Source organism: Bufo bufo, chromosome 8 (assembly GCF_905171765.1).
Source record: "Bufo bufo chromosome 8, aBufBuf1.1, whole genome shotgun sequence".
Taxonomy (NCBI): domain Eukaryota; kingdom Metazoa; phylum Chordata; class Amphibia; order Anura; family Bufonidae; genus Bufo; species Bufo bufo.
This window is the reverse complement of record NC_053396.1, coordinates 137,949,281-137,976,822: the sequence shown is the minus strand read 5'-3', so window position 1 is coordinate 137,976,822 and position 27,542 is coordinate 137,949,281. Positions and strand designations below refer to the sequence as shown.

At 45.0% G+C, this 27,542-nt stretch overlaps 1 protein-coding gene across 2 annotated transcripts in view; it reads right to left on the bottom strand.

The window, feature by feature from the left end:
- CD99L2 (CD99 molecule like 2) overlaps nucleotides 1-27,542 on the bottom strand; it is a 111,309-nt gene that overhangs the window by 54,938 nt on the left and 28,829 nt on the right. For both annotated transcript variants that reach the window (XM_040405789.1, XM_040405790.1), the window contains exon 2: nucleotides 6,139-6,198. In XM_040405789.1, coding sequence (XP_040261723.1) covers nucleotides 6,139-6,198 — 60 coding nt within the window. The remainder of the gene's footprint in view (nucleotides 1-6,138; nucleotides 6,199-27,542) is intronic.

Here is a 27,542-nt window from a genome sequence, read left to right as displayed (position 1 = left end):
GACTTACTAATGTATTGTGATTGTCCATATTGCTTCCTTTGCTGGCTAGATTAATTTTCCACCACATTATACACTGCTCGTTTCCATGGTTATGACCACCCTGCAATCCATCAGTGGTGGTCGTGCTTGCACAATATTGAAAAAAAAAAACAGGCCTGTCTGGTGGCTGGGACTGCGGCAGTGCACGTAGTCCAGCACTTTTTCCTATAGTGTGCAGGAAGACCCACCATTGATGGATTGCTGGTTGGGTGTAACCATGGAAACAAGCGGTGTATAAGGGTACTTTCACACTTGCGTTGTGAGGATCTGGCAGGCAGTTCCGTCGCAGGAACTGCCTGCCGGATGCGGAAATCCGTATGGAAATGGATATCATTTGTAGACTGATCCGGATGCGGATCCTTCTGACAAATGCTTTGAAATACCGGATCCGTCTCTTCAGTGTCATCCGCAAAAAAAGGAACCGATATTCATTATTTTCACATTTTTAAAGGTCTGGCCAAATACCGTAAGAGGGACTGAACTGATGCATCCTGATGCATACTGAACGGAATGCTCTCCATTCAGAATGCATTAGGATTAAACTGATCCGTTTTTTCCGGTATTGAGTCCCTGTGACGGAACTCTATGCCAGAAAAGAAAAACGCTAGTGTGAAAGTAGCCTAATGTGATGGAAAAATGAATCCAGCCAGCAAAGGAAGCAATATGGACAATCGCAATACATTAGTAAGTGCCTTGTATTAACTTTCTCTACATTATAAAGGCCATTTGCTGAAGAGAGACGACCCCTTTAACAGCCCTGCAAGAGATCACTGTTTTTGACAAATCAGGGCCATCAATAGACATTACATAAATTTATATTAGAATATCTAAACTTTCCTAAATTCCTATAAAAGTAAATATGCAACAAGTTCAGCATTTAATACGGTAATTGGACAATAATAATAATAATAATAATAATAATATATCATAGATAATAATGTCAGTCTGAAGCCAGGCAGCAGCTCCACCGCCCTATTTACAACACTGTGAAAAAGTATGGCCCCTGGAGGGTTTAGAAGGAAGCACCCCATGCGGACACTCTTCCTGCAGCAGCACTGTGACCGGCTTCATCTTCTTGGTTTTCCATCTTTCTTTCTAGTAGCCTTAGGCATCATGCACACGACCGTTGTTTGGTTCCGCATCCGAGCCGCCATTTTGGCGGCTCGGATGCGGATCTATTCACTTCAATGGGGCCGCAAAAGATGCGGACAGCACTCCGTGTGCTGTCCGCATCCGTGGCTCCGTTCCGCGGCCCCGCTAAAAAAATATAACATGTCCTATTCTTGTCCGCGCTTTGCGGACAAGAATAGGCATTTATATTGCCGACACCCGTTCTGTTCCGCAAATTGCGGAAGGCAACACGGACAGCTTCCGTTTTTTGCGGATCCGCGGTTTGCGGACCGCAAAAAACGGAACGGTCGTGTGCACAAGGCCTTAAGGTCAGTTTAGGCTCCATTCACACGCCCGCAATTTCGTTCCGCATTTCTATGGGGCAGCACATCGTCCGCACTTCCGTTCCGCAAAAAAATAGAACATGTCCTATTCTTGTCCGCAATTGCGGACAAGAACAGGCATATTCTATTAGTACCGGCAATGTGCGGTCCGCAAAATGCAGAACGCACATTGCCGATTTCCGTGTTTTGCGGATCCGCGGCTCCGTGGATCCGCAAAACACGTTGCGGACGATCCCCATGAGACCAGTTCTGTACGGTAATACACCTTGGGCATGTGTGAGCTTAAGTTTATTACACGGACAATTGTAGTTTGTGTTATTTCTGTTCTGGTTTACATTTCACGACACTCTGCAATGCTAGAGCCTATTACTCATAATACGTAATCTGTGCGACACTGGGGAATTTATAGTCTACTGGGTTCTTTGCACCGGTGTCCATGTACAATGTATGGCTACCTCTGTACTTTCCGCTTTTTTTTCCCCCCCAATTGCTTTGTACTGTTTTGCTGTCAAAAATATAATACAAATTTCAACTGCAAAAAATAAAAAATATATATGGCCCCTAATACCGTATATTTGTCAAGCTGAAAGGTTTCCAGTGTTAATATAAAATGTAATATTACAGGGAGAAGAGGGACGCCCACTTAGATATGTTACCCCTCTTGGTTTGCAGGGTACGTATACATAGATCTTTTCTTGTGTGTAATCAAAGTGCACCCCACAGGGATCAACTCATAGGCGCGCTTTACGTGGGCCAATGATTGCGGCAATTATGGGGAAGAAGTATTTTTAGATATGATAATTTCCAATAATTGGCCTGTGTAAAGGTCCCGCTCGCTATCCCATGAAAAGCAAAACACTCGTTCATCGGCCGAAAGCATCATTGATGCGGTCACCGAAATCATCGTTTCTAGGCAGCAGATTGTGCTGTGTGAACAACGATCTGCTGCCCAGAAACAATGAATGGGTATAAGGTGACAAGCGATTAATGCAGTGATCACTCGTCTCCATACAAGGGAGGTGAACAATGCATGTAAATAGTTTGTTCCCGATAGCTGGCTGCTGTGTCGGCCCGTGTAATGGGGCCTTAAAGGGGTATTCCCATTACAGACAATGGGGGCATATCACTAGGATATGCCCCCATTGTCTGATAGGTGCAGGTCCCACCTTTGAGAACAGAGCAGGGAAATGAACAGAGGGCACACTGCGCATGCTCAGCTGCCCTCCATTCATTTCTATTGGGGTCGCCGAAAATAGCCAAGCGCTGACTGGCTATTTCCATCTGCCCCATAGAAATGAATGGGAGCAGGGGCCGCACGTGTGCGCGGCGCGCTCCCATTCACTTCTATGGGAGCAGCGCTTGGTGGTGGACGGACCATGGGAGATCCGGGGTCCTCCAGCCACAGCTCTCCCCGCTCTGTTCTCGTTATAGGTGCAGGTCCCAGAGGTGGCACCTGCACCTATCAGACAATGGGGGCATATCCTAGCGTTATTATGCCCCCATTGTATGTGATGGGAATACTCCTTTTAAAGGCTATGTACATCTTCGGGGGCAATTTACATTTTTTTATGAATTGATTTTACTAATTTTGGGCTAAAAATATATATTTTTTCAATTGCACTATTAAAATATTCAGCACCTTTGTCACAAAGGGTTAACTGTTTGTCTAGCTGTGTTAATCCTACTTTCACTTTGTGCCTTATCTAATAAACCTTATCTCTAAATTACTAAATGGTGGCAAACACTTACTTAAGCCACATTCTTATCAGTTAGAAAAGAATTTAACTACCTTATAATGAGTCAGTAATAACAGGGGTCAGCAACCTTTGGCACTCCAGCTGCTGTGAAACTTACAAAGGTGTGAGGAATGTGGAAATTATGATTTAATTTCAGCCATTATTTTGATTTGATTCAACTTCATGGTCAGTGCAAGGAATTATGAATCGCCCGTCCATCACAGGCATAAGGCCTCTTTCACACTTGCGTTGTTGGGATCCGGCATGCACTTCCGTTGCCGGAGGTGCCCGCCGGATCCGGAAAAACGCAAGTGTACTGAAAGCATTTGAAGATGGAACCGTCTTCCAAATGCTTTCAGTGTTACTATGGCACCCAGGACGCTATTAAAGTCCTGGTTGCCATAGTAGGAGCGGGGAGCAGGGGAGCGGTATACTTACAGTCCGTGCGGCTCCCGGGGCGGTCCAGAATGACGTCAGAGCGCCCCATGCGCATGGATGACGTGATCCATGCGATCACGTGATCCATGCGCTTGGGGCGCCCTGACGTCACTCTGGAGCGCCCGGGGAGCCGCACGGACGGTAAGTATGCTGCTCCCCCGCTCCCCACTACACTTTACCATGGCTGTCAGGACTTTAGCGTCCCGGCAGCCATGGTAACCACTCTGAAAAAGCTAAATGTCGGATCCGGTAATGCGCCGAAACGACGTTTAGCTTAAGGCCGGATCCGGATCAATGCCTTCCAATGGGCATTAATTCCGGATCCGGCCTTGCGGCAAGTGTTCCGGATTTTTGGCCGGAGCAAAAAGCGCAGCATGCTGCGGTATTTTCTCCGGCCAACAAACGTTCCGTTCCGGAACTGAAGACATCCAGCAGGGAGGGGAGGGGCCACGTCATGTAACGTGTTTGGAGGGACCGTGGACAAACTGCTGACATCACTGCCCCCATGTGACTACAGCCAAGCCTTACACCAATCCATTATTCATCACCACCCAAAGGAATACTGGTAACTGACCCTTTTCTGTTTAACCCTGTTTGTATCACATCATCTGTATTTGCAACCTCAGATCACTGTATATATTCTCTGTGTGTATAGTGTTATATCTAGTGCTCCCTTAAGGCAATTAAATATATAATTTAATCTTGTGCTGTTTTGGTATCTCGATCCACAAATTCCCACGTCCGAATTTCGGCCTAGTTATACGCTACTGCGGGTTGGTTTCTCACCCTATATAATCCTGTTAGTGGACTGGGCTTATATCAAATGAGAAGCTGGTGGCAGTCTACCCGGGCTGAGAAAGCGGTGTTTCACTGGGGCAGTGAAAAGGCTCTCTCAGCTTGTGGCCTCTCTGTGCCCGCGTGGACAGGAGGCGTCTGTGTAAACTGTACCAAGCGGACCTTGCATACTCCCAGGAGGGCGTAACATCATATCTTGGTAACCAGTGACCATACCGTATCTCGTGAGCTCGACGTGGTTGACGTCCGGCGGAGCCGTGAGGTGCGATATTCGTCACACCCGGCATACTCCATTCATTTCCAGGAGAGTTCGGAAAAGAGCAAAAGTATGCATGCTGGGAGTTGTAGTTTCACAACAGCTGGAGTGCCGAAGGTTGCCTACCCCTGGTTTATAATGTCAGAGATAAGGAGCCGTCAGCTGAGCTGCCTGAGGGGAAACAGTAGAAATACAGAGCTGCTAATAAAGAATCTCAAGGCTGTACAGAGAAAGGGGCTCAACATTTTTTAATTAAGCCCAATTGAAAAAATGATTTCTAGCTCAAAATAAGTGCAATGCATTCATAAAGAAATTGTCCCCAAAAGTGTACATAACATTTAAGACTCCTTCAAAATAAAAGAAAACAAGCAAATCAGATGTGATCATACTTAGCCAGTAAACTAGACAGAAGTATTGTTTTAAAAGAATTGTGTGTTAATTTATGGCTCCTTGATTAGTGTCCTACTGCACCCACTAATTTAGTGTTGTTGGAATATCTTTGCAAAATGATGACAATGGCTTTAATAGATTTCCATCTAGTATATACTATTTAGTACAGGGTACTAAATTTATCCTTTTCTTTATATTTTACGTTCTCAGCACAAAAGCGAGGATTATGGCTAAAATGTGTAACATATTTGCATATTTCAGAAAACCACAGAAATAAGATAATAATACACTTTGTCCATATATAATGCTTGCATCTACTTTACTAAGTGCATTATTATCTTATTTCTGTGCTTTTCTTCAATAATATGGCCAGGGACATCCGCACATTTGTATATCATACCGTGCAGGATGTTTTTCTCTTAGTTTTTTCTGTGATTTTTTTGTCTATGGAGTATTTGCTTGAGGGAGTGGCACCTTCAAGTGTGAATGCGCACCTATTTTATCTTGGGAGTAGCATTCCTCTGCACTTTTGCCCCTCCTATCCAATAGAGCGCCTTGATTAGGTGGTACATATAGGTGTGCTGGCTCCTCCTCCCATTGGTTGCTTGATGCACATGGAGGTGACTGGGAGCAGCACACCATATGTGCGGCGTCTGCGCTCCTGAACATGGAAGCCCAATGGCTTAGGTAGGTTTAGCATAGGACCCGCCTGACCTGAGACCACCTTGGCGCTTGGTAGGCGGGCTTAGATGTGTTTTGATCAAAATATATTGACTAAGTGTCTCAGATATTATCAGATCAGAGTGAGGACTTTGTCCATATATAATGCTTGCATCTACTTTACTAAGTGCATTATTATCTTATTTCTGTGGTTTTCTTTAATAATATAACCAGGGACATCCGCACATTTGTATATCATATCGTGCAGGATGTTTTTATCTTAGTTTTCTCTGTGATTTTTTTGTCTATATTTGCATATTTCAACCCCAATGTGAATCCTACATTTGTCGTTTACCAATGAAACACTTACGCTTCTGAGTTGGGATATCATCAAAAGCATCTTCCAGACTGAAGTCATCCTGTCCATAAGCTAAAATACAAAAAACAAATGCATGTCAGCAAAATATAAATTACTATAGAAAATTATATTGCAAGTGCTACAAAATCTCTGTGCTTGCAATAACTTCTCAAAAAGCACCTCCCATCTAATGCCACCGCAGTAGGTAAAAGGCGTTTCATAGTAAGGAGTGGTGTGAATATGACATTTTATTCTGTCAGGTTCTGCTCCTGCAAGTGCAATAGAGGCAGATCTTCTCTTAGGCTACTTTCACATCTGCATTTTTGCTGGATCCATTATTGATCCGTTAGGATAATACGACCGTCTGCATCGGTTATGAAAGGATCCAGTTGTATTATCTCTAAAATAGCAATGATGGACCAATTTAAGTTAATGGGTGCTGGATCCATTTTCATTTGTGTTCTAGAACATGGATCCGGCAACATTGACTTACATTGTGTTTTATACCAGATCCGTCTTGCTCCGCATCCCATGACGCACTCAAAAACGCTACTTGTAACGTTTTTCTGTTCGGCATGGGAACACAACCAAACTGAATGGAATGCATTCTGGAGCACTCGGCTCCGTTCAGTTTTTGGGGACAAAACTGAAGCCTTGAGAGCCTGTGAAGGATCTCAATACAGGAAAGGAAAAACTCTGATGTGAAAGTAGCCTTATCTATGAAGCGGTAGACTACAAATCAGGAGACAACTACAGCTGTCACTCAGAGCAGAAGGGAGGAGCTATGTAATAGCTCAACGAAGAGAGCCCTTCACAGTAAAGCTCCGCCTCCATTGTAATTGAAGTTCATATTTACACTACTCCTGATAATAAAAGCTCCACACAAGTATGTTTGTCGTGGCCTCCCAGGCCCCTACCTAGTGCTGTCAGCAGTTTAGCATGGTCAGAATACTGACAGATTCCCTTTAAAAAAAAGCTACAGTATACCCAAATAACACTCTAGAAGTATAAGAGAACTATATAATAGTGGACAAACAAGAACCAATAAAGAATTAAGTTGTTACTGTCCAAAATAGAGAGAAAAATGCAAATCCTTTGTTAATCCCATAGAAAAAAATAAAATCATTAAAAATGAATCCCAATAAAGAAAAACTGTATAGTGGCCCCAAAGACCTTCTAAGGGCTCATGCACACAACCATATGTATTTTATGGTCCGCAAACAACAGATCAGCAAAAAATACGAATGACATCCGTGTGCATTCCATATTTTGCGGAACGGAACAGCTGGCCCTTCATAGAACAGTACTATCCTTGTCCATAATGCGGACAATATAGGACATGTTCTATTTTTTTGCAGGAACGGAAATACGGACATACAGAAACGGAATGCACACGGAGTAACTTCCGGGTTTTTTTTTGCGGATCCATCTGACGCCAAAAAAACGGAACGGACACGGAAATAAAATACGTTCGTGTGCATGAGCCTTAACACACAAGTTCTAAGTCACATGGGTAAGAAGAATAACAAGCTATGAAAATATATATGAATAAAAATTATAGCAATATACCAATATGTATAGAATATACAAATAATATAGTCCAAAGTAAATAGTGTTTTCAAGTATACTTAAAAAAACTATGATAATAAAAAATGTATTCTATACAGGAGTGGGCAAAGTTGTAGCAGACCGGTAAAAATGTGGAAAAAAAATAGAAATTGATCCGTTTGACAAACGGACAGACAGATCTGTTCTCGCAATGCATTTGTGAGACGGATCCGCATCCGGATCAGTCTACAAATGTGGTCTGTTTGCATGCATGGCGTTATATGGCTTGAGGACTTGATCAGAGAGATCAACTCCTCCCATATACCGATTGTAGTCGACGATACAATCGGGCTTGAGGACCGTTGCCGCGGTACCTCGCACAGGGACAGGGGTGATGCCGTTACCATGAATTGTGGACAGTACAAGGACATCCCTCTTGTCCTTATATCTGACCACTGGTAAGGGCACGGGTCTCACCCCTGGGGATAGGTACCTGGAGGGGGTAGGCAGGGAGGCCGCGCTGATTTTTCCGCACAGTCCCACAAGCGAACGTGGATCTGGCGGTGAGGGACTGGAACAAGGGGATACTAGTATAAACGTTATCCACGTACAGGTGGTAACCCTTATCTAGCAGTGGGTGCATAAGGTCCCACACAAGTTTCCCGCTAACACCCAGAGTGGGGGGACATTCTGGGGGTTGAATACGGGAATCTCACCCCTCGTACACACGAAACTTGTAAGTGTACCCTGAGGTACTCTCACAAAGTTTGTACAGCTTCACGCCATACCTCGCCTGCTTTGAGGGAACATACTGGCGGAAAATGAGTCTCCCCTTGAACGCAATGAGAGACTCATCAACCGCAACCTCCCTTCAAGGTACATGGGCCTCCATGAATTTGGCCCCAAAGTGATCGATGACCGGCCGTATCTTATACAGACTGTCATAGGCAGGATCACCTTGGGGGGATATGCTGCATTATCTGCATAATGCAGGCATTTCCGGATGGCCTCAAATCGGGAACGTGTCATGGCCATACTGTAGAGTGGGGTCTGGTAGAGGATGTCCCCACTCCAGTAATGCCTGACACTAGGTTTCTTGACTAGGCAAATATGCAGCACGAGGCCCCAAAACGTCCTCATCTCGGCTGCACTGACCGGGGTCCGGCCACCGGGCCTAGCTAAAAACGAGCCCAGGTGTTGAGCGACGAACTGTTGGGCGTACAGGTTCGTCTGCTCCACCAACAGATTTACCAGTTCCTCACTGAAAAAAAAAGACTGAAAAAGTCGTATTCAGCGAGTGCCCACTGTGTAAATCTGGATTCCTGATTCACCAACAAAATCAGGAATTGCGGGCTCAAAGTTCTCTGAGGTACACCAGACAAGTCCACCTGCAGGGGGCTCAGGTGGACTGACCTGGTGGGCCGGAAAACTAGTACGAGCCCCAGAGCTGCTCATACTAGGCTGGGCCACAGGGTCCCTAGCATGGGTGTCCCCTCGATCCGCCTGGCGGCATCTCCGCCGCCTTGGGGGCTCATCATCGCTTGATGATGAGGAGGATGATGATGATGACAACAGGAACGTGGGGTCATCCTCATCCTCACTGGGGCTCTTGGACTCGGAGGCAAGGAGGGTGTATGCCTCCTCGGCCGAGAACGTCCGGCGGGCCATAGGGGAGAGTGTGTGTCTGCGTGTGTATGTGCGTGTGTGTAAATCTTTATTAGGTGTGCGTGTGTGTGGGGCACGGGTGTTCACGCAGTTACCCTATAGCTATAAAAAAAATAAAAAAAATAAAATAAAATAAGTTTAAAAAAAGTGTAAAAAAGGAAAAAGAAAATGCAAAATGCGCTGTGGGGTGGGGTGGGCGATGCGCTAACAGTGGCCGGACGCAAAGAGTGCCTGCCACAGATAGCGCATGCAAAGAAAAATGAAAAAAAGAAAAAACTTGCACCCCCAAAAAGTGTTTGCACCCCCAAGCTGCAGCACCCCTGGGGGGGGGTCTAGGGTCACACAGCTAACTGCTGTGGACCCCAGCCACCCGATCAGGGGGCTCACAGACCAAAAAAAAAAGTTTTTAGTTTTTTTTTTACCTAATCTAACCCTAAACTTGCCCAAACTACCCCTGCCTACACCTCCCACTACCTGCCTGCCCCTGCTTCCTAAGGTGCCTGATGGCACCAAAAACTCACAAGTTGGTGGGCAGCGCGATCTCCTGCTGCTCTCCCCGCTCCACAAACCGGAATGAGGGAGGAAAGCAGCGGCAGAGATTCAAACTTGCCGCGCTCCGCCCACATGCCGCATGGGGACCAATCGCAGGCGATCCTGAGAGGTGACGTGATTGCCACCTCACAGGATCGCAGGACGGTGATTGGTGGTGTATAATCACACCACCGAGTAGAAAAACTCAAAGATTGGCAGCACTACTCATCCCACACACTTGGGTACAGACCAGTGAAGGGGCTTGCAAGTCGGATGGTGCGCGCAGATAGGGATCCTGGCTGGGGGTCCCAACTCTTCCAGAAAATTCAATAATCCGCAGCACTCGCCAGTAGTTGGCGAAAAAGCGGTGACTTATTCACTTAAACAGCTAGAATACCTTATTCTAGCTGCTTGAGTGAATAAATCACTGCTTTTTCACCAACTACTGGCGAGTGCTGCGGATTATTGAATTTTCTAATCACACCATCCGATCACCGTCCTTTCCGGGTTAATCGGGTCATCAAAGACCCGAATAACCCGGAAACGCAGAAAACCGCAGGTCTGAACTGACCAGCGGTTTTCTGCGATCGCCGACATTGGCGGGTCACAAGACCCCCCCTGGGCATTGGTAGAGTGCCTGCCGAATGATTTCGGCAGGCATTTGGTTCCGATCACCGCAGGCGGCACTGCAGTGATCGGAAATTCTCAGGACGTACTGGTACGCCCTGTGTCGTGAAGAGGTTAAACAGCAGGTCATTTGCTGATGACACATTCCCTTTAAGGAACGTGGGCTCTCTCTCAGCTGATCTGAGCCTGGTTGTTTATGAGGGAGAAGGGGGAAATAGCAGTCAGGAAAATGAAGTATATAGCCAGGATATCGGTGCAAACAGAGACAAGTTATTATTTACGGTCAGCCTATTTGTGCCTCAAGCCATGCTGTCAGTTCCTGCTTGGAAAAGGAAGCAGAGCTGCTTACTGGTTGTATGGAAGGAGATCACGTAGCGAAAATTAGTGAAAATATAAAGTAAAACCTGCTGATGCAGCACAGGGTGGAAAGCAGTTGACCTGCACATTACATAATGGGGGATAGATTTTTTTTTAAGTATTGGACAGGCTAGACATGCCTAAATCACTGTACACATATATAACAGCAGGAAACCAGTCTGATCCTAGGATGTCCTAACTAAGGATGAGCGAATTTCATATTTTGAAGTTCGTGTTGCGGTATTTACTGAATTGCGTTATGGATTCAGTTACCACGGACCATAACACAATTCCATGACGGAATGTATAACAGAATGCCTTGAGAGGCCTTCCGTTATAATAGAAGTCTATGGCCTGCCTAACGAATCCGTCCGGACGCAAATTATGTTTTGTTACAGACTTCCTGTAGCCGAATGTCATTTCAATAGGGATGTAATTCAGAAATCCGCAATTTATTCAGAAAGAAAATACCCATCCTATTAAGTTGCGGAAAAACCTGCAAACAAAAATTCCAACTTTGTATCCACACACGTGGATCTTGTTGCGGAAAATTCCACCATGCAATATCAAGACTATGTTATCCTAAGGAGCTGAAAATGGTCAGGCCTTGTGTTGTATTCCCCAGCGTAGATATTGTTGGGTAGAGGATCAATGTGAAACCAATTCTTCAGTGGAATATGCTGCGGAAAAATTACTGCAGAAAAAAAAAAAAACGCACCAAAATCATCACCGTAATTCACAATAAAAAAAATATGTAACATGTAAATATGTAAAATGTGGAAAATTCCACCACGTGTGAGTGCACCCTAAAACTTCTTGTATACTCATCCCATAATTAGCAGCTATCAGTAGGATTATCTGTTATGTGCACTACCACAACAGACACCCACATACAGAATTCCAAGTGACGAAACACCCAGCGGGATGAAAACCTCATTGTGCAGTCTCAGCCAACACACATTTATGGAATCCTTTTTCCTAAAGGGGTTGTCTCACTTCAGCTAGTGGCATTTTACAAGGCACTTACTAATGTATTGTGATTGTCCATATTGCCTCCTTTGCTAGATTCATTTCTCCATCACATTATACACTGCTCATTTCCATGGTTCTGATCACCCAGCAATAAAGCAGTGGTGGTCGTGCATGCACACTATAGGAACGGACCAGGACTGCGGAAGTGCACATAGGCCAGCAAGCACGACCACTGCTGATGGACTGCAGGGAGGTCCATAGTAACCATGGAAACAAGCAGTGTATAACGCGATGGAAAAATGTTATGACGTCATCACGTCTCACACAAGATTTCGCACCAGATCTTCAGGCAAGATGGTGGTGGCTGGCCCGTTGCGAGCAAATAGATCTGGCAAGTATGATTTTATATACAAACCGGATTCCAAAAAAGTTGGGACACTATACAAATCGTGAATAAAAACTGAATGCAATGATGTGGAGGTGCCAACTTGTAATATTTTATTCAGAATAGAACATAAATCACGGAACAAAAGTTTAAACTGAGAAAATGTACCAATTTAAGGGAAAAATATGTTGAATCAGAATTTCATGGTGTCAACAAATGCCCAAAAAGTTGGGACAAGGCCATTTTCACCACTGTGTGGCATCTCCCCTTCTTCTTACAACACTCAACAGACTTCTGGGGACCGAGGAGACCAGTTTCTCAAGTTTAGAAATAGGAATGCTCTCCCATTCTTGTCTAATACAGGCCTCTAACTGTTCAATTGTCTTGGGCCTTCTTTGTTGCACCTTCCTCTTTATGATGCGCCAAATGTTCTCTATAGGTGAAAGATCTGGACTGCAGACTGGCCATTTCAGTACCCGGATCCTTCTCCTACGCAGCCATGATGTTGTGATTGATGCAGAATGTGGTCTGGCATTATCTTGTTGAAAAATGCAGGGTCTTCCCTGAAAGAGATGACGTCTGGATGGGAGCATATGTTGTTCTAGAACCTGAATATATTTTTCTGCATTGATGGTGCCTTTCCAGACATGCAAGCTGCCAATGCCACACGTACTCATGCAACCCCATACCATCAGAGATGCAGGCTTCTGAACTGAGCGTTGATAACAACTTGGGTTGTCCTTGTCCTCTTTGGTCCGGATGACATGGCGTCCCAGATTTCCAAAAAGAACTTCGAATCGTGACTCGTCTGACCACAGAACAGTCTTCCATTTTGCCACACTCCATTTTAAATGATCCCTGGCCCTGTGAAAACGCCTGAGCTTGTGGATCTTGCTTAGAAATGGCTTCTTCTTTGCACTGTAGAGTTTCAGCTGGCAACGGTGGATTGTGTTCACTGACAATGGTTTCTGGAAGTATTCCTGGGCCCATTCTGTGATTTCCTTTACAGTAGCATTCCTGTTTGTGGTGCAGTGTCGTTTAAGGGCCCGGAGATCACGGGCATCCAGTATGGTTTTACGGCCTTGACCCTTACGCACAGAGATTGTTCCAGATTCTCTGAATCTTCGGATGATGTTATGCACAGTTGATGATGATGATAGATGCAAAGTCTTTGCAATTTTTCGCTGGGTAACACCTTTGTGATATTGCTCCACTATCTTTCTGCACAACATTGTGGGAATTGGTGATCCTCTACCCATCTTGGCTTCTGAGAGACACTGCCACTCTGAGAAGCTCTTTTTATACCCAATCATGTTGCCAATTGACCTAATTAGTGTTATTTGGTCTTCCAGCTCTTCGTTATGCTCAAATTTACTTTTTCCAGCTTCTTATTGCTACTTGTCCCAACTTTTTGGGGATTTGTTGACACCGTGAAAATTGGAATCAACGTATTTTTCCTTTAAAATGATACATTTACTCGGATTAAACGTTTGATCTGTCATCTACGTTCTATTACAAATAAAATATTGACATTTGCCATCTCCACATCATTGCATTCAGTTTTTATTCACAATTTGTTTAGTGTCCCAACTTTTTTGGAAGCCGGTTTGTATTTTTTTAATTTAATTTTACACTCTGTTATTTATATCAGATGCCGCGATCATGTATGAATGCAGCATCTGAGGAGTAAAATGACGGGGAGAAGCACAATCACCGCTCCCCGTCATTGCACCCACTACTTACAAAGAAATGCGCTATCATAGAATTGCGTTATGGTCCGTGGTAACTGAATCCTTAACGCATTTCACCTTTTACCAGTAAACGAAGCGTGAACGAATTTCAAAATATGAAATTCGCTCATCTCTAGTTTTTTCTTACAAAAGAAAAAAAAAAAACTTGTGACATCTTTAACAAACCCAGAAACGGCTACTGAGAAAAGTAAAAGTGCATTGCTGTCAGTTCATGAGCTGCACATCTGGTCTTCCCCGGCAGCGCTCAGATGAGGTTTTCGGTGGGGTGCCACGTTCTACACTTTACTGTAATGGACTGTGACAGAAATAGAGATTAATGCTGCGTCTTATTCCTGCTTGCCACAGCGCTAAACAGAAAGGTTAACATCTATTTTCTCCTCTGCTGCTTTCCTGGACTTCACACAAACATGCTGCATTTACCGGCTGTTCTACAACCACCAACTGCCTGATGCTGGACAATGATGGTAATTGCAGTTCTGGAAACATTCCCTATACATGGCTATTATACTGAAGAGGACCTGTAAGGCTACTTTCACACTTGCATTTCGAGGATACGGCAGGCAGTTGCGTCGCCGGAACAGCCTGCCGGATCCGGAAATCCGTATGCAAACTGATCTCATTTGTAGACGGATCCGTCTGACAAATGCATTGAAATACCTGATCCGTCTCTCCGGTGTCATCCAGAAAAACGGATCCGGTATTTATTAAGTTAGGACATCTTACGTGCTTGGCAGCTGAAGACATCTGTGTTGGTCCCATGTTCATATGTGCCCGCATTGCTGAGAAAAATTATGTTTTTGTATATGCAAACTAGACTTTAGGAGCAACGGGGGCGTTGCCATTACTCCTAGAGGCTCTGCTCTCTCTGCAACTGCTGCACCCTCTGCACTTTGATGGGCAGTGAAAACGTGATCACACCTGAACCTGTCAATCACAGTGGAGAGGGTGCAGAAGTTGCAGAGAGAGTGGAGCCTTTAGGAGTAATGTCAACGCCCCCATTGCTCCTAAACATGGGACCAACATAAACATGGGACCAACTATATAAACATGGGACCAACACAGATGTCTTCAGCTGCCAAGCGCACATGCAACAGCTCAGCCAGTTTCATAGGTAGAAATCTGCTGACATATGCCCTTTAATATGTTCTATTCATTGAATAGTAAGACTTTTCATGGGATACCCCCTTTAAAGGGATTTTCCGGGATTTTAATACTGATGACTTAGTAAGGGGCAGAGCTGCACAGATTGATGCCACCAGACAGTACAATGCAATATTAATGACTGCCAGATGATATATAAGAAGGCGTTGCTGGGTGATATAAGACAACAGCTGAATATATGATACATCCTATAAGAGAACTGTAAGGTGTTCCTCATGAATAATGCTGTGTGTCCATGAAATGTATCCGGCAATGTATGTGCACAGCACTAATTACAGCTTGTGATGTGTGCGCAGAAAAAGCTGCGTGACTTATCTATGAATAAGAAGTCGCTTTGGTAAAAGGAACCCATCAGGAGGATCATTCTGCACAAACCATGGGCAGAATGACATTCTGACAGGCTCCCTCATTATCGACGGCTAGGTTTACACCGCAGCCTGCACCTCTCCATAATTTTGGGTGATCGCAGGAGGTCTGTGGACCGGAAGCTGAAACTTACATCCACGAGTTCAGGTGTTACTTATGCAAGTTTTCAGACATCATCTTAAAGAGGACCTTTAACCTGAAAATGCAAGTTAAACTAAAGATATACCCTTACTTGCCGGCCCCCGGTGGTGCTTATTCAGTTGTTCATTTTGCACTCAGTGTCCCCCGTTTGTCCGCGGTGCCCCCCGCAATATTTCCCGTCTTCTATGCTAATGAGCCATTCGGCTCAACTGGGCGGGCCTGCAAAAGTTCTCCCGGGCGTGTCTTTCTTCTCCCTGGCACGGAGCGCATCCAATCAGCGTGCTCCGCTCTTAGCCATGGAGAAGAAGCTCCAGTTCTCGCGAGATTCGCGAGAACTGGAGCGATTTCATCCATTCTGAGCCGCGAAAATCTCACGAGAACTGTAGCTTCTTCTCCCTGGCTAAGAGCGGAGCGCGCTGATTGGATGCACCGCAGACAAACGCAGGGGCACCGCAGACAAACGGGGGCACTGAGTGCAAAATGAACAACTTAATAAGCACCACCGGGGGCCGGCAAGTAAGGGTATATCTTTAATTTAACTTGCATTTTCAGGTGAAAGGTCCTCTTTAAATCTACCAAGCCACACAGGATAGCCCCCTCTCAATTTAGGGGGGAAAAAAAGCCATTAAAAGGGGTTTTCCAGGAATAATTGCTTTCTATCTAAATCCCGCAGCCTGCCTCCGTAAACAGAAAATTCAAACCTCCCTGCTTCCCGCTGCTCCAGTCCTCCGCATCTATGTTCCGGTACCCGCAGTGTTTACATCCGGTGCTGCATGGTCCGATGCTCCGCTGATGCCAATGACTGGTTCAGCAGTGATGTGCCACGTCTTCTACAGACAGACGAGGATAGACCTGTCAATCAAGCCAAGCATGGATAAGCTGGTGGGAAGCTGCCCAGATGACAATTCCCTGTTCCTGGCTCACCATGGGCAGCATGAAGCTCCTAACAGGTTTCCTTAAAATTTTGAAGAGGATGCAGCGCTCCTTTAAACAGCTGATCGGTTGGGGTGTAGGGAATCAGAACCCTGCCAATCTGATATTAATGACCTATCCTCAATATTATACCACTGCACCACCCCTTTAAGGTATACAAGTTCTCATAGGGCTTTCACTATAAACATTTAGTATTACCGACCTAAGACTTATTGTCCATCAGGAATGACCAGAGTAAGGCCCCTTTCACATTAGCGGTGATTTTCACGCATCACTTGTGCGTTGCGTGAAAATCGAGCATGCTCTATTTTGTGCATTTTTCACGAAACGCAGGCCCCATAGAAGTGAATGGGGCTGCGTGAAAATCACAAGCATCCGCAAGCAAGTGCGGATAAGGTGCGATTTTCATGCACGGTTGCTAGGAGACGATCAGGATGGGGACCCGATCATTATTATTTTCCCTTATAACATGGTTATAAGGGAAAATAATAGCATTCTTAATACAGAATGCATAGTACAATAGGGCTGGAGGGGGTTAAAAAAAATAATAATTTAACTCACCTTAATTCACTTGTTCGCGCAGCCTCACAGATGAAGAACCTCGGCTTCTTGTGATCTTCTGGGGTTGCGTGTTTTTCATCCGACGGAGAGTCTCATGTTTGGCTGTTTATCAGCACTGAGACTCTCCCTTGGGGACAAACACGCACTCCTATACCACCAGACAAAATAAAATTAAGCAAGGAATAATGATATAAAAGAATATATTTATTATATCAAGAGTTTATCAAGATGTCTTATATATATGTATCCACTGCAATATCTATGTCCCATTTGGTTTTTTATGTCATCATATGTGATTTTTTGTTATCATATGTAAATTTTTATGTCATCATATGTGATATTTTATCAATATTTTGAATTTTTAATGCATTGCAACATGTTGCAATATTTATTTTTTATTAAATAGAAAGATCACATCATAACACACATTATAACAAAAAAACGCACCAGTAGCGAAAAAAATCGCAACAGAACCGCAAGTAAAACCGCATGTCCAATAACAGAGCTAAACCTTTGAATTTTTGATTGCTAAATCCGCCCTACACCTGTGGGCTATCCTGGGCAGCCTAATCCGCCCTACACCTGTGGGCTATCCTGGGCAGCCTATAAGTAGCCAGTCCAAAAATGGGAGATCAGCTGCCACTGAGGAAGGGGTAAGAGGTCCTAAGAAAAGGCCTTTATACGGATGATCTATTAAAATCAATCTTACTAAAAATTGGAGCGCTCCAAATAAGAAAAAAAAAAATTCGGATCCCATTTTCAACACCAAGTTCCCGCGATACCTTGCTGCGAGATACAAACCTGTTTCCTGATACAGACCACGTGACATGCCGGCGTCTGCCTGAATAGCGTGGAGAAACAAACACAGCAGCAACTCTTAGGTCGGGTATGTAATGCCATATCTTGGAACACGAATATTCTTATCCACCTAGAAGCAGGTAAGACCTGTATAGGCGGTGATTATAGTACAGTCGTGGCCAAAAGTTTTGAGAATGACACAAATATTAGTTTTCACAAAGTTTGCTGCTAAACTGCTTTTACATCTTTGTATCAGTTGTTTCTGTGATGTAGTGAAATATAATTACACGCACTTCATACGTTTCAAAGGCTTTTATCGACAATTACATGACATTTATGCAAAGAGTCAGTATTTGCAGTGTTGGCCCTTCTTTTTCAGGACCTCTGCAATTCGACTGGGCATGCTCTCAATCAACTTCTGGGCCAATTCCTGACTGATAGCAACCCATTCTTTCATAATCACTTCTTGGAGTTTGTCAGAATTAGTGGGATTTTGTTTGTCCACCCGCCTCTTGAGGATTGACCACAAGTTCTCAATGGGATTAAGATCTGGGGAGTTTCCAGGCCATGGACCCAAAATGTCCACGTTTTGGTCCCTGAGCCACTTAGTTATCACTTTTGCCTTATTTTTATCAATATTTTGCTCCATCGTGCTGGAAAATGTATTGTTCTTCACCAAACTGTTGTTGGATTGTTGGAAGAAGTTGCTGTTGGAGGGTGTTTTGGTACCATTCTTTATTCATGGCTGTGTTTTTGGGCAAAATTGTGAGTGAACCCACTCCCTTGGATGAGACACAGGACTGATGGTAGCGCTCACCTTTTCTTCTCTGGACAAGCCTTTTTCCAGATGCCCCAAACAATCGGAAAGAGGCTTCATCGGAGAATATGACTTTGCCCCAGTCCTCAGCAGTCCATTCACCAAACTTTCTGCAGAAGATCAATCTGTCCCTGATGTTTTTTTTTGGAGAGAAGTGGCTTCTTTGCTGCCCTTCTTGACACCAGGCCATCTTCCAAAAGTCTTCGCCTCACTGTGCGTGCAGATGCGCTCACACCTGCCTCCTGCCATTCCTGAGCAAGCTCTGCACTGGTGGCACTCCGATCCCGCAGCTGAATCCTCTTTAGGAGACTATCCTGGCGCTTGCTGGACTTTCTTGGATGCCCTGAAGCCTTCTTAACAAGAATTGAACCTCTTTCCTTGAAGTTCTTGATGATCCTATAAATGGTTGATTGAGGTGCAATCTTAGTAGCCACAATATCCTTGCCTGTGAAGCCATTTTTATGCAACGCAATGATGGCTGCAAGCGTTTCTTTGCAGGTCACCATGGTTAACAATGGAAGAACAATGATTTCAAGCATCACCCTCCTTTTAACATGTCAAGTCTGCCATTTTAACCCAATCAGCCTGACATAATGATCTCCAGCCTTGTGCTCGTCAACAATCTCACCTGAGTTAACAAGACGATTACTGAAATGATCTCAGCAGGTCCTTTAATGACAGCAATGAAATGCAGTGGAAAGTTTTTTTGGGGATTTAGTTAATTTTCATGGCAAAGAAGGACTATGCAATTCATCTGATCACTCTTCATAACATTCTGGAGAATATGCAAATTGCTATTATAAAAACTTAAGCAGCAACTTTTCCAATTTCCAATATTTATGTAATTCTTCTCTAAAACTTTTGGCCACGACTGTACATACCAGTACTTGTTTTTCCATCATAGACATAAACTAAGGTCTGGACATTTAAACCGCAAACAAACTATAATCAAGCAGTAACTGGTGAACAGTATTCAGGATTGCTTTTCATCCCTTTTAAGAACATCTTGGCCTGCAAGCCGCAAGCCACAATAACAGCTGAATGCACTTTATGCGAACTTTTAAATCAAATATAAAGATTCAGTTCAGTTTCATCAGAAAATTACTCATTTATTTTATGAACTACATGCATATACGATTTATGACGTATTTTTCCTACAATATTTAATATGTGTGAGCATGCATATGTTTGATGTTTTTATGAATTTTTTATAGTTTTATAGTGTCATTACGATTGTTTTTCATTTATTAAATTTGAGTGTGATCACCATAATTATTGTGTATTCATTTGAAGCCACACATACAGAGTGCCAGTCCACAATTTACAAGTAATTCCAATATTTTTCTCTGTACGGGTGATACAGCCATTTGGACTAGTTCCCTGTCACATAAGAGTGAGCTATTCCTACTACTTTTTTCTCAGAAGAGAAGCCGGGCTGCGCGAACAAGTGGATTAAGGAGAGTTAATGGTTATAAGGGAAAATAATAGCAATCTACACAACACCAAACCCAAACCCGAACTTCTTTGAAGAAGTTAGGGTTTGGGTACCAAACATTTAGATTTTTCTCATGCACGTGCAAAACGCAATCAAATGTTTTGCACTCAAGCAGATAAATCGCGCATTTTCCTGCGACGCACCCGCATCTTATCCGGCCCAAAACCATGATGCCCGTGTGAAAGAGGCCTTATCAGTGGCCGGTCATCTAATAAACCTTATCTCTAAGGAGGTTATAAACACTTATTTAAGCCATATTCTTAACAGTAAGTTAATAATTGAGCTATAATGAGTGTTTATAAGGTCAGAGATCAAGGAGCTGTCAGCTGAGCTGCCTGAAGGGACAGAGTTAAAATCCAGATCCTGCTACTAGAGAATCTCAAGCCTGTACAGAGAAAGGGGCTCAACATTTTTTATAAAGACCAATTGAAAAATGAATTTTAGATCAAAAAGAGTACAATGAAATAATTAAAAGAATATCCACAAAGGTGTACATTGGCTAGAAATGTCACAATTTTTCACTTGTAAATGTTGGCAAGTATGCAAAATATAATTATATGACAGTCATTGGAAATACTTCAAAGATCTAAATATCCGTTGTGCACCAGATCAATAGAAAGTCCAGTTTAGGTCACGGGTCAAGGTCAAAGATAAAGCCTCCCCAACGGCACTCAACAGGAGGGTGTCCCCACCCCAGGACAGGAAACAACACAGAAGCTTGAAGCATAAAAGGCCTCCTCTCCTTACCTAAGTAAGTGTTGTTTGCTGTCCCCGGGTCGCGCGGAAGCTCCTCCTGATACGTTCCAGGATCCTAACATGGGTGCGCGGTCTGGTCTCTTCCCCAGTCTGGGAGGACCGTGATAGGGGGCCTCGGGGACGCATTCGCCTCCCTTCTCCATCCTCGGCGTAAGTCCTTCCCTGGAAGGCAGCCCCGGGCTCAAGTCGCTTGCTCCCTGAAGCGGAGCAAGGATTCAGCAGTGGCGGCGTCTCCCTATGCCTGGTCCTATTGGCAGAGCGGCGGCGCATGCGCGATGACGTCGGCTCTGCGTCGTGTGCGCCGTGACATCACGCGATGCCAGCATTTGAAATAAAGACCGGGAACCTGGCGTTTTTCCTCCCTGTGGTGTTCCAGGTCTGGGATGTCGGCCCCTATTGAGGTAGATGCTGCCCGCAAACCAATGGATCCAGCCCCTGTCGCCCTTAGCCCGGTAAGCCTCCTCTCTATGTCTGGATTATACCTTTTTTCACCCTGGGTGCCTGGTGCTGGAGGAAATCTCTTATATTTCCATTTAACCCCTTGTGATTCCTCTTAGGGCAGAGAAACCTCCATTGCCAAGGCACCTGGGTAGGAATCTAACCGCAAAAAATGTGCAATTTGGCGCAAATCCTTTGTCTCTAAAGGCAAAAAATCATTATGTTCAAAGTGCACTGAGAAAATTGTGTCAGAAGAATCCCCTTCCATTCTTTTTTTTAATAGCATTTAACATTTTTGCATTTAATACAACACTCCCAAAGGGAGAACAAAAAATAAAGGAAAAACAATTCCTCATGACACACTCACTCGCATTAGCAAGTCCATCATTAACATATATCCTGACCGTAAAAGACATATATGTGACTTTAATACAAAATATCACTGTCATCACTAAGTTGCTTCTAGAACTCACTCAATCCACATACACACATTGGGTGATACAGTCTCCATCGCCGATAACCTCAAGTCGTACCCTCAGCCTGCACCCAAAGGCCCCAGATTTTATCAAATCGATCAGGCATTCCCCTTGCCTCGTATGTCAATTTATACATCTGAAGGTCCTTATTTATGAGGTGTACCCATTGGTTCACTGTAGGACACTTGGGCGGTTTCCAGTTCAGAAGTATATTCTTCCTCCCATAGAACATCAACATTCGTAACAGTATTCTATTATATTTGGAAGGAGTTGCTTCAGAAACTAACCCTAACATACATATTACCGGGTTACAAATCCCTGGGAGCCCCAGCTTAACATTAATAAAGTTGCATATTCCCTTCCAATATGTCTGCATTACCGGGCAGAGCCAAACCATATGGAAGAAAGAGCCCCTAGCCTCTCCACATCTATCGCATCCTGGATTCGGTATTTGCCGCATCTGATAAAGACGCAATGGGGTCAAGTACACTCTATGCACCCATTTAGCTTGAATGAGCTGATCCCTAGCACTTATAACCGACATCCTCCACCTCAGACGCCACTCCTCCAAATTAGAATCCTCGAACTCAGGGATATCCTCTGACCATTTAACAAAGGATCGCCTAATAGGAGATTCTTGCATTTTAACAATTTCAGCATAAAAGGAAGAAATTGGTTTGTATGGGTGTTTCCTCCTGGCTACTGATTCCAGTGGGCCGCAATCTAAATTTAGGGTCAGGGATTTAAACTGTTTTTCACAGGCATGTCTCAATTGGAGGAAGCGGTAAAAACTCGTCTGGGGCAGCAGGAACTCTGCTCGTAGGCTCGAAAGGAGCGGAAGACCCCTTCATGGAACAATTGTGTTTGATACTTAAGGCTCTTCCTAGGCCAGAATTCTAAATCTGAAAGGTGTAAGAGCTCCGGAAGGTGCTTATTGCGCCACAGTGGAGTGTATGGGGACCAGGTGTCACCTGTCTGATTTTCGGTATGTATCGCCACAAATCTTACCCAAGCCTCAATAACCGTCACCATAGTGTCCGTATATTTCCCAGGACCTATAGCCCCGCCCCCCCTATACACCAGATTAGTTAGAGCTTCATAGGACCCAGCCAGCGCCGCCTCTAATACCACAGCTGGGTTATTGGCATCCGCCCTAATCCACCAAGATGCATACATTAGGCGAGTTGCTATATAATAAATATACATATCTGGGAGCTGCAATCCTCCTTGTGCATAAGAAGACTTCAGTGTCTTCCTTGCTAATCTGGGGGACTGATGGTGCCACAAGAAACGGGACATGGTTCTATCTAAGATGTCGAAATGGGACTTAGGGATCCTTACCGGAGCTGCTCTATATACATACAAAAGTTTGGGTAACAACACCATTTTAACAATGTTGATTCTTCCAACTAGGGTCAAAGGAAGGTTTTCCCAGGCCTCCAACTTACGTGTGATATATTCCATGGTGGGTCTCAGGTTCAATTGACAGAATTGTCGAGGGTCCCTATGGATATAAATCCCTAGGTAAAGAAAACTTTCTACTACTCTCAGGGGAGATATCTACGGCTTCATCCACGTCTACTATGCATAAACTAGACTTGGCCCAGTTTACCCGTAATCCTGAGTATCTACCATATTCATTTACCACATCTAGCAGGGTTTCTAAGGAAGGGCCAGGGTCTGCCAAGTAAACTAACAGGTCGTCCGCGTACAGTGACACCTTCTCCTGAATCCCCGCTATCGTCCATCCTTCTATCAGAGAGCTATTATTTATCAACTGTGTTAAGGGTTCCATTACTAAGGTGAACAACAATGTCTGGTGCCTCTATACAACCTGAAGGACCGGGAAATTGGCCTGTACGATGCACACTGATCCGGAGGCTTCCAGACTTTGTGAATCACCACAATGGTCGCCTCCCCAAAAGGAAGAAGGCAACTTTCCGGACTCATATGCACAGTTAAGAAGTTTAAGTAACGTGCAGATTGCAAATTGACACTCCAACCTGTACCATTCAATCGGTAAGCCATCTGGGCCAGGTGATTTCCCAGGCGCCATATCCTCAATTGCTGCCTTGATTTCCCCTTCATCAATAGATCTCTCCAAATACTATCAGCCGCAGCTAAAGGTGTAAGGGGGATGGAGATGAAGGAAATTAACGGATCTCATCCGGAGTAGAGCATGATTTAGAACTGTATAGGTCTGTATAGAACTGAGCAACTGTTCACAAACAGTTCTAGCAGGAAAGCTAAGGCACTCCCATTTTTCTCTCCATCTGCAAAGACTAGGCGCCTCTGGAATAGTAACTTCTTCTGGGTGTACTCTGTGAGATGCAAACTAAGCTTCCTCTGTGCCTCGTCCCATAGACTACGGTTCACAACATTCGGTTCTGTGATATAAGCTGTTCTTTCCCTACTACCTCATCTTCTAATTTAACTCTAGTGGCGCTCAGTTCTTTCCTATATGATGCAATCGCCTGGATCAAGGTACCACGCAACACAACTTTAAAGGCCTCCCACTCCAGCAGCCCAAACCACTGGTAGGACCTCTAGCCATTTGCTATTGAGTCTCCATAACCTTTCAGCAGGCGCAAGAGGCTGTCTCAGAATCACCAATAAGGGGGCGTGGTCAGAAATGCCTCTCGGTAAATATTCAGCGGCCACTAGCGAGGGCAACATCTCCCTACTAAGAAATACTAAATCAATCTGGGAGAGCGCTGCATAAGAAGCCGAATAGCAAGAGTATTGCCGAAGTCCAGAATGCATATATCTCCAGCCCTCTGTTAGAGCAAACACCTCTGCCCAGGAATTCAACGCGTCAGTATGTGACCCACCAGGGCGAAGCCTATCCATCGACCGGTCTAGAACCGCATTGTAATCCCCAAGCACAATCAGAGGCACCGGAGGCATCGCCGCTACTCGTTTCATAATTTCGTCCAACATTTCCCTCTGAAAAGGGGGGGGGGACATAGACCCCTATCACAAGGTAATCAATGCCTCTGATTGCAGCGTGAAGGATCACAAAACGCCCCATCATATCAGTTTGAACAGAGTAAGATCGGAAGGGAAGGGACTTCGCCACCAGGATTGACACACCTCTCGCCCTGGAATTATACACCGCATGGTAAGCCGCCCCCACCCAGGGTCTCCTCAGGGCCAGAAGTTTATGCCCCTGCAGATGTGTCTCCTGCAATATCAATATATCAGGGTTATGGCTCTTTACGAAATTGAAGACAAGGGATCTTCTGATTTTATCATTTAGGCCCCTGACATTCCAGGAGACAAACCGACAGACTGCCATTATGGCGGAATGGCAAAGCTATAACCCACGAGGATACTGCACCACCCAAGCCATACATACACACAGTCACACCAATTCTTCAAGAATACAGTAAAAAATCCCAATATGCCCAGAACCCGCGGGCAAAACCACCCACCCTGCCCAGATAGCCCAACATATCCAAGCCTAAATACCCCATATTCAATCTTCCTCTCTAGTAGATAAGGACGGGGAGGCCCGTTCTGCAACCCACCACTCTAGGTAACCAAAGAACTGAACCTAGGTAGTAGGCCAACTTAATTTTGGCACATTCAGCTCAATCTTATAATGTGACCATCCTAAACATAAGTTAAGACTCTCAATACACAAGTCCCAATATACTCAGCCCCTGCGGTCGAGCCAGTCAGACGCCTCTTCTGGGGTAGCGAAAAACTTCACCAGTTCTCCATCCTGGCTCTGAGCGTGCTGGATACATCATGGCGTAGACAAGTCCTTTTCTCCCGCAACCGAACTCTCACTGCTGTGAATTGCCTACGTTGTTTTCTGGACCTCTGTAGAGAAGTCCGGGTAGAAGGAAATCCGGGCGTGTCAAAATGAATGTCCTTCAGACGACGGGCCGCCGCCAGTACAGCATCACGATCTCTATAATTTAGAACTTTGAAGATGAAAGGACGTGGCGGGGCCCCTGGGGGTAGAAGACGGGTAGGGATCCTGTGTGCCCGTTCCACTGCAAAAGTCCCGAAAGGCTAATGGGGTCCAGGACTTGCTTGATAAGGCGCTCCGCAATTCCCTCAGGGGAAGGGCCCTCTGCCCTCTCTGGTAATCCCATAATCCGAATGTTATTTCTCTTATACGATTTTCCGCGTCCTCACTTTTGCCATCAGGGTTTTAACTTGATTTTGCAGAGCACAGACCGCCGAGTCGTCACGTTGAAACGCTATCTTCCACCTCTCCCAGCCTCCTCTCCACCTCAGTTGTTCTCTCCCAAATATTATCAATATCATGCCTGAGGAGAGTGAGGTCGGCCTGGACATGGTCAATTTTGACCGTGAGCGCCGTTTGGCAATTAGTGATGGCCGCCATAACTTTTGCAAGATCCACCTCTGAACGTTCAGAAGAGGCCCAGCTTCCCGGTCATCCGTTTGGCTCATATTGTCCAGCATCAACTTAGGCGGGAGAGAAGGGCCCTGAGGTGCCCGTTTTACGGCCCATAAAGCCTCCAGCAAACACCTCTCTTTGAGGTTAAAAGAGAGCCTCAGCAATACCGCTTGTGGCCTAGTACATGAGCCAGGCCTCTCTATACAGAGGGAACGGAGTCACAATGTCCCAACACAGCGTCACACCACACCAGGAATGTCTCTTTCGTAGTGTAGGAGAAGAGAGGTTGTCTTTACCTGGAGCGCGGGCTACAGAGAAAGGAGCGCGGCAGCCTTCAGTGCTGCGGCCAAGATGACGCCTGTATTAATCGCACGTGCAGGGATCACAAGTTAGCCGTCCGGCCGGGAAAGATGTAGGGAGACACACTGATCCGAACCTCCAGGCCCCGCTCAACCTCCGGCGTAGGCAAGTATAACAGGAGATCACCTCCTTCCGACTCTCTCACCGACAGGTCTGCAGACAGGGATTTGTCCGCGTGCAGGCCCCGCTTAAAGATACCATCCGGCAGCGGCAGCAGGGCAGAGAGCCAGTCAGTCTTTAGGGAGGTCAGGTACTAGGAATCTCAGAGGGTCTTTTAGTCAAAGAATCAGGATCCACCAGAACGGATGGTCAGGATAATTTCAGGATAACACCGGAGCTGAAGCAACCTGCGTCCTCACTCCATGCCGGTCAGGCCACGCCCCATCCCCTTCCATTCTGGAATCTATGCGCAATATTATTAAGGAAGAAGTTAATGCAGCAGTAGAATCCAGGCTGCCGCCTTCATCCCCCCAGGCCTCTCGTATCCTGTTATGAGCCAGAGTTAGACAAGGGAGAGATTGCCTCTAGTAACAATTCTTGACTCCTCAGAAGACGAATCAGGCAGGCCGTTATTTTTCCCAGAGACACCCAGGGTCTCTTGAAAACCATAAGTGCTACTATGAACCTGGAAGATACCAAGGAAAGGGTTTCCTTACAGGACCAGATGTTCCAAGTCTGGGGGAGAGGAAAAGGCGGGTTTTTCCACTGCACAACAATATTAAATCACTCATATCCAGAGAGTGGAAGGACCCTGAAAAGCGTACGCCTGTTTCAGGTTCGTTTAAAAGAAAATACCCATTCGCTGAATCTGATTCCAGCCTTTGGGATAAAACCCCCAAGATTGATAGGCCCGTGGCTCGAATTTCAAAGAAATCCTCACTACCATTTGAAGACATGAGTCTT